The sequence below is a fragment of the Bubalus kerabau genome, chromosome 18 (assembly GCF_029407905.1).
Source record: "Bubalus kerabau isolate K-KA32 ecotype Philippines breed swamp buffalo chromosome 18, PCC_UOA_SB_1v2, whole genome shotgun sequence".
Taxonomy (NCBI): domain Eukaryota; kingdom Metazoa; phylum Chordata; class Mammalia; order Artiodactyla; family Bovidae; genus Bubalus; species Bubalus kerabau.
In genome coordinates, this window is record NC_073641.1 from 28,047,401 (window position 1) to 28,060,913 (window position 13,513).

Sequence of the window (13,513 nt, forward strand, 5' to 3'; positions counted from 1 at the left end):
TGATTTTATTATAAAAACATGGGTACTGAATATAAAAACAATTTCTTCTCCTTTATTGGCTAAATCATATAATCACTATTCTCTTACTCAGAAAGCGGTACCCTCTGTTTAGGATCAGACACACTGTAGTTGGTAAACAGCATCGTTAAAAAGTGCTCTTTTGTTTTGTGTTTTTGCCATTTCAAAAGATCAAGTCAATTGTAAAGCAATTATCCTTCAATTAAAAAAAAAGATTAAGTCATGAAGACAAGGCATATGACAACAGAAAAGAAAAACTAGACAAAACAATAAAATATTCAATACAAGTAATTCTACTATGAAGAAAACTTAGAAATCTAGTTTCCCAAGAGTCAGAAGAAAAAATTAAATAGTTTGTGAAGCAAGACAGGTGATGCCTGGTATTGAACCCACTTATCAATTAAGGGCAAGAATCACAGGATTAGAAATACACGAATAATATAATAAACCGATGCTTTCTCAATGACTGATAAAATTTTAAAAACCCCATACATTGCTACTGACTGTATGACTATATACCATTACTGTATTTTGGTAACATCCACACCTGTTACACTAAGATAATAAATAAATGAAGGAATCTGTAGGCTTCACTTCTTACTTGTGCATACTCCTCCCGTATAGTCTTGCCACTTCCGTGATAAATGTACACAGCTCCTCCGTGATCATCTTCCAGGGGCGCTCCAATCACGATGTCATTAAATCCATCAAGGTTGAGATCTTTCACAGCAGCAATAGCTGTTCCAAAACGAGCCCCACATGGCTCGTTTTTGTTTTCCTTTGCGCATGAGTTGTGCTTCAGAGATGAACAACAAGTCTGCTTAATGGGTTCCAGGCTCATTTGATATTCAAACCTTGTCTGGAAGAAAGATAAACAGAATCCTTATGGATTTCTGTCATAACTACAGCAGAGCAAAGTTTTAAAGTATGTACTAAATCAGTGCTATTAAAAACCATTTGTACCTGAAGGGTAAAGTTTGCAAAATTTCTTAAGACTTGTGTCTATCTGAGAGCAAAGTGAGAAATTTCCACAAACAGATTATAGGAGTGTAGGCAAGGATGTACTGAGGATTTTAATGGAGTCTCTTTTTAATGTAATCGAATGAGTATATAATTCAACAGCAACTTTTTAAAGCTGAAGAGCTGAATTTTTAAATTCTCATTTTGTGTCACTATCCTTTCTTTACCTATTATTGTGTTTTCGGAAAAGTCTCTCTATATGCTTCCCTATAAAGGACAGAAATGATGAACAGGAACACAGTTTCTTGGGAAAAAGGGAAAAACGGTACAGAACCAAAAAATGTTGACAGGAGGAATCAAAAAGATGATAGGGAGAAAGACACATAATTTATGATTTAAATAAGTAAATGGGAAAGACTAAAAATTTAACACGCTAAATAGATACATCCCAACCCTGCTGTAAACAGCAAAAATTCTTCTAATGAAGAAGTCAAGAATTATTTCACTTAGCAAATGATGTCTGAGGCTAGGATCAGAAAAACAAACATCTCACTGCAGCTGAGTGAAGTATTCCAAAGCCCACAGCAGTTTGCTCAGTGTTTGGTGTGACTGCCATTACATTCACTACTTCTCTGCAGTCTTTCCTCACTCCTCCCTTTACACATGTGTGTGCCCATACACACTCACACAGAGCTTGAACTGTTAATGTGACCCACTCCTAGACCAGAGCTCACAAATGGTTGCCCTGCGAATTTAACAATTTAGTGAAATGTATTTATCTTTATTCTATATACTCTTAATCAAGTTCACATTTATAAGCAGAAAATATCTAACTGAGTTATTTTGCTACAATTCTAAATGTTCATTTAGAGGCTGAGGGGTTAGTGAGGTAGATTGGCCCCGAAAGCTTCTTTGTTCCTTTTGCCAGAGTGAGTGAAAAATTAGAACATTATTAACTGAAATTTTAAGAAACAAAGAGATTTTCCTGAATTTCTACCAAAGTAACCGTTACCTGATTCAGACCGTAGACATACACTTTTCCTTGTTCCTCCTTCTCTCTTCCCATGAACATGGGAGCCCCGACTAGAAGAATGTCAGTATTAGAATCTTTATCAATGTCAATTGTTGTTAAAACACTTCCAAAGTAGGAACCAATCTAGGACACAAGACAAAACAGAACAAAAGAGTCTGATAAACATCAGAACCTCTCAAGGAAACTAAAAACCTGCATTTCTCTTATACCAATCGAGAAGAGCATCTGGTATTCAGATGCCAAAGGAAATGAAATATAGAAATTGATGCTACCTGAGAGCATTTTATTGGTTCTGCATAAAGTTAATGAATATTAGTCAGTTCCATCCAGGAGGATGAGCAGCTGTGATATTAGAGTCTGTAGCTTGAGAATAAGAGTAAGGATTTTCTTTGGATTTTTACCCTAACTTCTCTTCTGCGTGAATTAGAAAAGACCAGTGAGAATACAACAATTTTTTAAATGAAATGAACAATACAGGGCATTTCCCAGTGGCTTCAGTATATGCTTGAATACAGTAAAATGAAAATATAAACTGAAATACACCACAAGGAATTGAATTGCCTTGGAACATGGGGGCAGCATATTTTACCTAAGAATCTTAGAAGACTCTGCTTGACAGAATGACTAAGTCTTGTCCCAGCGGCCATGGGAGATAGAGGAATATAAAAGGATTGCTGGGAACCATGGTCTAGCAGGATTATATGTTCTCTTTAATAACAGGAATGAGTTTTAGGGAAATCCAGGGTACTTGTGCTTCACTAAGTGCAATAACTTTCCCAAATATTGACTTGTGTTTGAAATTTGATGCTCATAATTTTCTCTTTGAAACTTCCTGTCTTGGCCTCTATGATGTTACTTTTGCTCTCCTGGTTCTACCACTATATTATAGATGTAGATCAGCCTTTCATATTTACGACTCCTTTCTTTGCTTCCATCCCCTAGATTGTGACCTCCCCTAAGTTCAGACCTGCAACTATTCTATTCCCTTAGATAATTAATCCTTCCCTAACAATCCCCACTATCTTTTTTTCTTTTTTTTAATCCCCACTATCTTAACTGGCAAATTTCACTCCATCCTCTGCAAGACCCCCAGTTCTACATTTTTACACATTGCTAGACATTTAGACAGTTGCTAGACACTGGTTTTTTGGATGTCCTTTTCTCACAGGCTTATGAAGGGTTTAAAAAGTCTTTGCTTTTTAGATTGAATTAATTACAAATATAACTAAAATTTTTTTAAGATCTGACAATATTGGCCCTTCATTCTTACATGGCAATAGCCATCCAGAGTTGAGCCGGGGCTAAGCCACAAGCTGCCCAGGCCTTGGCTCCCACTTCCTGTTGTCTTCTGCCCAGCAGCTTTTTAATTGGCTCTACCTCCCTGCCACTTGCAACCATTTGAATTTGCGCACACTGTTATAGAAAACATGTCTAAAACTAAATACCACTAAAAAAAAATTTTTTTTAATGGCTTGAGTTGCTGACGTTTTAATCATGGTGCCTTCTTTCTCCCAGACTTGCAACTCAAATTTTTCGTGATTTATATCATTTGTGATACTCTCCTCAAATGCTCATAAGTTTTTTTTTTTACAAATTTTACATTTCCTGGTTTTTAGACAACTAATACAGTGATAAGAGATCTAAGGGGCTTCCCTGGTGGCTTAGTGGTAAAGAATCTGCCTGCAATGCAAGAGATGCAGGAGATGTGGGTTTGATCACTGGGTCAGGAATATTCCCTGGAGAAGGAAATAACGCACTCCAGTATTTTTGCCTGGGAAATCCCATGGACAGAGGAGAGTGAATGCCTATAGTCCACGGGATCACAAAGAGTTGCACACGACTGAGCAACTGAGCATGCAAGTATACAACAGACCTAAGATGTCATCCAAATGATTTATTTTACCATCTTGTCAATTCTTCCTTATTTATGTCTGCCACATCCCTTCCTTTTTCACTTTTATTGTCGATCTATCATTTCAGGTTCTTTTCATCTCATCCTTGACCTCCAACAAGAGCCTTGTTTTTATTGTTGATGCATTTTCTGATTATGAGCAAAGGGCTAACAACACCCTCTCACCTGCTAAATGAGAATCTGACCTTTGGCTTACTCTAACTGTGTAATATGATGAGAAAGGATTTCAACTACAACACTTAGCAACATTGAGTGTGGTGACAAAACCTCTGATTGGGACGTTGCATTTAGGCTGGGGGGAATGATAGATACTTGATGGAAATAATATATTTTGGGCTTCCTAGAAAGCACTGACTCTTGAAACTTCATGCTTCTAACAAGACCCAGGGAAGCTATGTCTATGGTGCTACTAGAAAAGATCTTGCCTCCTGTAGGGCTTTAAAGCCAGGGCAGCAACTGCACCTGCTTGAAGCATCTGTCTCTTGGCAGCTCAGGTGAGCCATATGCTGGGTGCCTGTCAGGGTTCCTGCAGGAGAGGGAGGCTGGCACTGCCCTGCCCTTCTGAATATTTCGTGTGTGTGTGTGTGGGCAGGTAAACTAGTTGGAATATTTAGTGAAGCCCAAGAATGCCTCCATCCCATGAGGAATGTAGAATAAAACTAATACAATCTCATTCTAGAATACTTGGAAAATGCAGAAAACTATGAAAAAAGGAATAAAAATTACTTAAATTATCTCAATTCAATAATAACCAATAATAGCATAGATGTTTCTTTCAATTTAAAAAATATTTATATATAGCTATGTTTGCATATTATATATATAGTTTTTCTTAAATTACTTTTAATATTCGATATTATCAAAAGAGAATTCTCTGATTTTACATGTTACAAATTATTTCCCATCACCTCCAGGAGAAAATCTGAATTCTTTACTCCAACACTAAAAAACCTCACACAATTGGGACCTACTTTTTTTAACTGGTTCTTTCTGCCTATCTACATTGTCTTTCCTCTAGACTAGCCCAGATTTTATCTCCTAGGAAGACTGTCTGTACCAATCCTAGCTTATGGCTCTTTCCATCTTCTGAATTTACTATCTGTGGCACTGGCACTTCCGTACTTCTTACTGTCTGAGATTCCTTTTGCATTTATTTATACGTCTGTATCTACATCAGTATCTATTTTTCTTACCTGTATCTCCATCCAGCTGAAATTTTCCTGATACCAAAGATGCAGATAAGTTTACGTACCTCCAAGAAACCTAACACGAGACCCTATGTACCGTGGATGTTGAATATGGGTGTGCCGTTTTTAAAACATTTAGGACAATAGATAATTCAATTTATACAGGAAGAATATGAATGGATTAATTTAAAACAACAAGTTTGAAGCTTACCTGTTCTCCATTGAGTGTCTGGAGAATCCTGATGTCTCTGCCCTCCATCCTGTAGATGACAACCTGGCCTGTGTGATTGTACCTCGGCTGTCCAGCAATGTAGAGCACATCTCCAGGAGTAGTGGCAGAGCTTACTGTGTAACCTAACAAAAGAGAGACGCCAGATATACTTGCTGGCCCCTTAGAGTCTGCATGGAATAAATCAAGATCTATTTTAAATGGCTGGGAGAATCATTTTTATATGTTTACATGGACGTCTCTTTTTTTTGAAAATAAATGTTTTCTTTAATGCAGGTAAATGTGTATTGGTTAGAACTTTTAGTTGGTTCCTTGATTATCTACCACAGTTGGTTCATTCTGAAATTTATTTTCCTCCAAACCTTAGATTTTACTGTTAAAAGGCACAAATGATATAACAATGACAGAAAAACACACATACATACACACATATACACAACTCTAGTAATCTCAATTTACTCTTCAGTAATAAACCAGCTGTATTTCATTTGGATGCATGTGCTTATGCTATAGAAATTGATAATTTTATACAGTTGGAATCATAGTTAATGTAAACCTTTTCTGTATCATTGTCTAGGTTTTTAACTGTAATTTTAAGTGGCTGAAGCTTATTTATCTGAATTAAAGTGTAAATGCCTTGTGTTTATAACTCAGGACCATTTCCTGATGAAATGGTGGAATTTACGTGGTTTTTACTTTTTTGGCATAACACTTAAGTCTGCAAAGACATCTTTGAGCACTTACTTTTTTTCTTTCTTTTGGACTTTTTTGATGACAAATTTCAAGGAATAGATTACCAGATCAAATTTTTAATGGTTCTTATAACATCTGACAAATTGTTTCCAGAATATTTGTACTAATTCATTCCATGAACAGCCATTGGAGAGGGTAGTTTCACCAAAATTTCACAAACATTAGGTATATAATTATTTAAAATTGTGGGTGCTCTAATAAATGTTAAACAATATACCTTGCCATGATTTTAATTTTCATTTGTTTGATTAAAAGTGAGCTTGAATAACTATCTCTCATGTTTAATCATTCTTCTTTTTAATTGAGCTTTCATGCCCTTTAAAATTTTAAAGTCTTTAAGACTGATTATTATTAATTTTGAATGAAGAATTAGATTTATTGTTTGTATGTCTAGAGAACAGAGCTAAACAAATAGATAAAAATTACCATGTGCAGATTTCAACTCTACCGAAGGAAGAAATGTTCTAATAACCAGTGCTGGCCACCACTAGAGTAGAAGGCAGATTATTTTTCCAAATGCCACAGAATAGCATTCCTTACGGAGAAAAAGATTATATTGATAATTTACTTACCAAGTATTTTACCATAAGATAATAGTTTCACTTTCTTCCAAAACTTTAAGAGAGAAACAGAGGTTTTGTACTCAAATATATTTATTTTTACAAATGCTAGGGGAACACAATTCCTCAGCCACATTTTCTTTTGTAAATACTTTTCTTACAATTTCATTGCTTCATCTTAGAGCTTTTTTTTTAAAAAAATTACTATACATAATAGACTGTATTATTTTCCAGACATGTAGCGTGTTATATTTTTGTTACTAACCACAATATTGCTTAGAAAATAAAAACTTTAGGGTAATGTTTATATAAAAATAAAATGGAAAAGAAGAATGTACAAAACAAAGGTTATTTCATGCAGCTCTCTCAGAAATATTAAGAAGGGAGTGGGGCGAGAGTGTTAGTACACATGGATTTTTTTTTTTTTTGCAATTTCAGAGCTATGAATGCAAACTGGTAAAACAACCTTTAAAAAATAAGTTGAAAATTATGTTTGAGGCTGGAGTTTTTTATTATCTAGTTGACTTTGATGGTGCATACTTGATAACTAAACTGTTAGCTGAAACCCTTCACAGGGCCAGTAACAACCCAGGCAGGTAATCCTGGCTGAAGCTTGGGCGTCTAAAAACAATAACAAGAGAGCAAGAAGGAGGACTCAGTGAAGTCTAATTTTAATGCAAGGAAAATCATGATAAAGATTTAAAAGTTTATACTACTTTCTGAAAAAGAAAGGCACAGAACTGAAGAGAAAGGAAAATTGATGACATAGCTCTGTGTGTGGATTTATGAAGAGTACATCCTGTCAGCTCTCATGATTCACTTCTTGGGAAAAGTGCTAGAATCAGGTGAGGTAATGGGAAACACAGGATCTGTCTTGATTGCATGTGTTTGCCTCACGTCTTTACCTTTCCTCTTGAATCAGTCTGGTGTGATTAGAAATCAGCAAACTGTGGGTCGGGGAGGCAGGGAACAGGATCTTGCCTGTATTCTCACCAGCAGGGCCACAGAAAGCTGGGTTACAGAAAGATGGGTGCATAACTGTCCTGAGGGAGGTTCCATGGCTGGTTCCCGCTGCTTTCTGATCATTATTGGTTACAATAAGATTTTTTAATAGACTGTCTACCTCTTACTTACCTTCCTTCAGAATTTTCATAGTCTAACAACTTTCAATCCACACAGATTGGAAGAACACATTCAAACTCTTCTTAATGTGTAACCCACACAAGGAAACATTTTGAAACCTTAATTTTAGATTTGGAATAATATTTGGGGGAAAAGCCACTTTTCTCCCTTGATCTCTTTCTGAGTGCTTTTCCATTTTGAAAGAAATCTTACATAAATTAGACTTTATATCAGCAAAATATCTAAAGCACTAACCTGTGACTAAGCTAATAAAAAGATTAAAAAAAATCTTCGAAACAAACAAAAAAATAATCTTATCACACTGTCAACAATATACCCCCAAATTTCCTTTTCTGGGCAGAGAGGAGTCATATATTATAAATATGTGGTCAGGAGTGAAGGTTCTCAATTTTTTTTGCTTGCAGCAGTACCTTTCAGTCTTGAATTCTCTACGTCTGCTTTAAGCAAATCATTAACCCAAGGTTTTTGAGAATAATAGATTTAGAGTTCTTTAAGGTTTTTTTATTTTTAAAGAATTTAATCATATAATCACTCAGAATACTAAAAATACTATAGTTTTATTTATCAAATAAAGTTATTATTAATATATTATTAAATGTGGTGTTAATGTGTGAACTTCCTTAGAGTAGTGACCATGTCATTCACATCTTTGAGGATGTCAATATCTTTGTGCACAATATCTTTAATGTTGTAACTGTTCACTACTAATTAGTAGTAGTATTACTATCAGCTACTCTTAGTAGCTATATAATATACTTGTATTAGTTTTCTATTGCTGCTGTAACAAATTACCACAAACTTGATGGCTTAATACATCATGATTTTATTATCTTATACAGTCAGAAATCAGCCCCTAGGTCTCCCTGGGCTAAAATCATGGTGTTGGTAGGGCAGGGTTCCTTCAGATGCTACAGAGAAGAATCCATTTTCTTGCCCACTGTGGCTTCTAGAGACCACTCACATTCCTTGGCTTTTGGCACCCATTTTCCATTTTTAAAGCCAATAACATTAATCTCTCTGACCATTTTTCTATGGGTCTGTCTCTCCACATCCAGGAAAGCTTCTCTGATTTTAAAATCTCATGTGATGAGATTGGGGCCAACCAGGTATCCCAGGCTAATCTCTCATGTCAAGATCCTTAACTTAATCACATCTGCAAAGTCCCTTTTGTCAATAAGATCTAAGTCTGGAGATTAGGACATGGACATCTTTGGGGTCTATATTCTGCCTATCATAATACTAAGAAGAGGAATAATAATACAACAGTAGACAACACCTACTGAGGGGCAACTCTCTGTCACTACACTAAGCACCTTACAGGGATTATTTATGCTCATATTCATAACAATGCAAATGTTGTATACCTGTGTATGTAAATTATTTATTATAAATAAGAAAATCAAGGCTTTGAGGAATAAAGTAATTTGCCTAAAGTGATAACCAGGGGCAGAGTCAGAAAACAAAGTCAAGACTCCTATGACCTCAGAGTACCTCTGTACTGTCTGACTGCATACCTAGGGCCACAATCACTTCAAGTCACTTCAAGTATGATGGGATCAGCAGCTTTGTAATTTTTATTTTCATGTGCATGATGTTCCATCAAGTGGATTTACCATTTACTTCACTATTCTCATATTTTTGAACATTTAGGATATGTCATTTTCCTCAATATTATAAGTAACAATACAGTGAAAACAACCATTCCCTTGACATTCTTAAATAACTGATTTTCCCTTTAGGCTAGATCCTCAAAAGTGAAATTTCTAAGTCATTATGGTGTAAACATTTTTATGAGAACAAATGTTCTCCAATTCTTCTATCTAGGATGGAAAGAAACCTCATGTTAAACTGGTTCTAGATTTCAGGGTATTTTACATATTAATAGAACAGTCTCAAAGATTCATAGGACACGAAGAGCCTTTAGAAACTATCTAACCTAACCTCCTGTCCTCTTTTTAGGTATTCTGTCTCATAGCTCCTATTACACCACGAGTGACTGGGTGGTTCTGTATTGTCTCTTATCCAAAACGATAAGCTTCATCAATGCAGGAATAAATTTCCCTTATTTACCTTGTTACCCTTAATTTACAGCTGAATATTTGACACACTGCAGGCACTTATTATTTGTAAGTGTTTTCTTGATCAGCCCAGAATCAGCATTTTGGTGTGGTGAAATGAACACTGGAATAAAAATTTAAAAACCTAGATTCCAGTTTCAGATTTGCCATAGTTAACTGTGATATAATATTTCTAGTATTCGGTTTCTTAACTTGGCAAATTAGATGTGTACCAATTGCTTTCTAAGATCTCTTTTAATGCTAAAACTGAATATGAATTTTAATACCAACCCCTTTATTTTACATCACAATCCTTCAAGTATTTAAAAGACATGCAGGGTACGCTGTTTTCTAAGCACCATTTTTTTCAGGTTTGGTGGGGAGAGGGATGGGTAGATGGGGATTGTTTTCAGATTTATAGTCTTTAGATAATTTTTTACTGGTGATTCTAGTTCGGCATCTTCTTTTATAATGTGTGATGCTTAGGACAAGGCTTAGAGTATTCTAGCTGCTCTCTGACTAAGGCAGAATGAAATAGGACATTTATGAGAAATAGACTAGACTTCTGTTAGTGCAGTTCAACAACGTGTCTTAAGGGGATTTAGCACTCACATTATACCTGCTGCTAAATGTTATATATATTTTTAATTACCAAAACTCCTCAGACTCTTTATTCTCCTTAAATTCTGTTGCCTCTATAGCTTTAATACATGCCCTCGAATAAAAAGATGTACAGATGTGCCAGTAAAGAGAGAAGAGAAATGCTCCCCAGATATTTGTTGAGTGAATAGATAGAGCTGGGAAATCATATCCTGAGGGTCCTATCCATCATGTGTGTGTGTGTTAGTCACTCAGTCATGTCCGATTCTTTGGGACCCCCATGGACTGTAGCCCACCAAGCTTCTTTGTCCATGAATTCTCCAGGCAAGTATATTGGAGTGGGTAGCCATTGCCTTCTCCAGGGGATCTTCCCAACCCAGGGATCAAATCTGGGTCAGGAGATTGCCTGCACTGCAGGCAGATTCTGTACCATCTGAGCCACCAGGGAAGCCCTTCCATCCTAGGCCCTCCCAACTGCTTACTGAGATGGACCAGTGATGGAAGAGTCCCCTGGTATCCCCCAGACAGCTCCCAGCCTGGCACAAATTCAGAATAAAGTAACACCAGATATGTACCTCCTCATTCTAGGCAAGTCTTTGGGAAATCATTACATTACCGGGCTTCAGTTCAATATGTATCTGATTGTCAGCAAAGGTATTAAAGAAGAAGTCATATGACATAACAAGTAAAATGTTTACCTTCCAAAATTAGGACCCATAGAGAGAAACTAATGATAAAAAATATTTAAGAGAATATGGGAGTCTGGGCTTCAGGGTAGCCTGAGTCAAGTTTTCTTTTTCTACCTTTGCTTCTTGTTCACTGGGTCTGAAGCATTTGGTGACATTAACGAGAATACCAGACACAAAGAGACCTCAAAAAGCATGAATTTCAGTCCAAATCCCTCCCTGTGTAGACAGTCCTTCTGAGAAAGGCCCCTCATATTCTATTATTTTTACTAAGGTTACTCAGAGGCCTGGAAACTTTCATGGGTCCTATAAAATATCTAACTTGTAGAAGTGATCTCTTTTACGAAGTCTGCCTATCTAAGTATAAGCAAATAATGCTAAAAATGAAAAAAACACAAAACTTTTCTAAAAAAATAACTTTCTATCAATTACATCCAAACTTTACCTAAATAAGAAGCAAGAGGTTCATTCTTCTTTGTGGACTCAACATTAAAGGTTGTGTTCTGGGGAATTACGCTTTGATCAGCCTTCTGCATGACAACTGTTCCATTCCAATCATAGGCTCCTACTGCTCCAAGCATGATCCAGTCCTGATACCCATACAGAGAAAACAATGATCTTTAACAAAAATAGTAGTGTAAACACGTACATGGCATTAACAGTATGATAAGTACTGTTCAAACAGCTTTACGTATATTAAACCATAAAATTGTCCCCAAAGCCCACTGGGCTAGATTCCATTATTACCACCCCCATTTTACAGAAGAGGAAACTGAGGCAGAATAAGGAAATTTCCCTAGGTTATCCACTACAATTGCACCCTGAAATGTCAATATTCCTGTGCAGGGACCATGGTATTAGCACCTTTTCTTCCATCTACTATAAAGAATGTATTTTCTAATCTTGTCTTTTTGCTTTATGGCTGTTAAGAATTCTGGGTCTTGAACATGGACTTCTAGTAAGACCTTGAATACTTTGACACTGAGAAAAAGATACATATATTTAGCAAATATGTTAAATTAAATATTTTATTTAGTTAGATGTATAATTACAGAAGGAAGACCTCAAGCTGATTCATGATGATCAGTACAGTGTAGTGAGCTGTGCGTGTGATAACATGTTTTCCTAATAAGCCTGTGAAATGCTGTTTCCTTTTTTTAAAAAAATTATGACAACTAATAACATTATTTTTTTCCTATTAAGAGTTTTCTTTTCCATGTCCATTTTTAAAGTCTTCATTGAATTTGTTATGTGGTTGCTTCTGTTTTATGTTTTGGTTTTTTGGATGTGAGGCATGTGAGATCTTCTTGACCAGGGATCAAATCCATACTCCCTGCACTGGAAGGCAAAGTCTTAACCATTGGCCCACCAGGGAAATCTCCTCTTTCCTATTTGGATTATAAACTACATGGTCTGAATAACTGCTCATGTCATGAACTGCAATTTGCATCTGTAATGCTGATGTCTCAGTGTTGACTTTGAGAAAGGAAACCTAAAAAAAAAAGATGTTTTCTACCAAGTGATCAATGTACCTGTGAATAATGAGCACTGAAGCCGGTCTGAGACATTTCCATCTCAAAAGATGCTGCCGATTGGTCCACTGTAGCTGTAACAGAAGAAGAGAGTTGCTTTTAGCACACTACTACTCATTTGCAGAAGACAGAGACCTAGTACCATCTGTGGTTTTGACCAACCAGAACTTCTAGCATCTTTAGAGCATGTTCAGCGCAAAGATTTCTCAACCCCAAAATTCCTAGGCAGGGCTGGGTAGAGGACCGAGAGGGTTAGCATAAGGGCTGTGTCTCACATTCCTGACTGTTAGTTTCCCCACCCTTGTTGGAGGAGCTAAGAGGTCTCTAGTCATGCTTCTGTTCTTGTACTCTGTCTATGTTGGAGCCTATGGAGCTTGGGATCAACAAGGTTGAAAGCTCTGTATCACACCCTCATGCCCTGGGTATCCTCCTGCGATTAGGTTAAACTTACTAAAATGTCAGAGGGCCAATAACATTTGATTCACATATTTAAAGAGGTTTCTTGATTCTACCAGCCTCATTGTATTTCCTGTGGTATATCCTCTCAGAATTCCACTGTTTGATAAGGGGTTTAGGGACTCTGGTTTGTATTTGTCCTGATGTCTGACTGTGGGTGTCACTCACAGATCAGGAGGAGTCTTTCTGACAGGATTCCAGGCCATATGCCATTCGACCACACATTTTTTTAAAGATCCTGTACCCATTTTGAAGGTCATTACCGAAACACAGAAACAATCCGGAGCATTCTTTGGGAGTGCGCTGCTCTTAAAATATTCACCAAGCCAAAGCCACACCCTCCTAAGGGGATTAAGGGAATGCTGATTTATTTGCTTTCAGGAGGGA

The 13,513-nt window shown here is 36.5% G+C and overlaps 1 protein-coding gene across 1 annotated transcript in view; it reads right to left on the minus strand.

Moving 5' to 3' along the window:
- The window catches only part of ITGA1 (integrin subunit alpha 1), a 172,425-nt gene that overhangs the window by 44,308 nt on the left and 114,604 nt on the right, over window positions 1-13,513 (minus strand). The window contains exons 10-14 of the mRNA XM_055554969.1: window positions 12,671-12,744; window positions 11,584-11,728; window positions 5,322-5,464; window positions 1,991-2,134; window positions 620-877 (exon numbers count right to left, since the gene is read on the minus strand). Of these exons, the coding sequence (XP_055410944.1) occupies window positions 620-877; window positions 1,991-2,134; window positions 5,322-5,464; window positions 11,584-11,728; window positions 12,671-12,744 (764 nt within the window). The remainder of the gene's footprint in view (window positions 1-619; window positions 878-1,990; window positions 2,135-5,321; window positions 5,465-11,583; window positions 11,729-12,670; window positions 12,745-13,513) is intronic.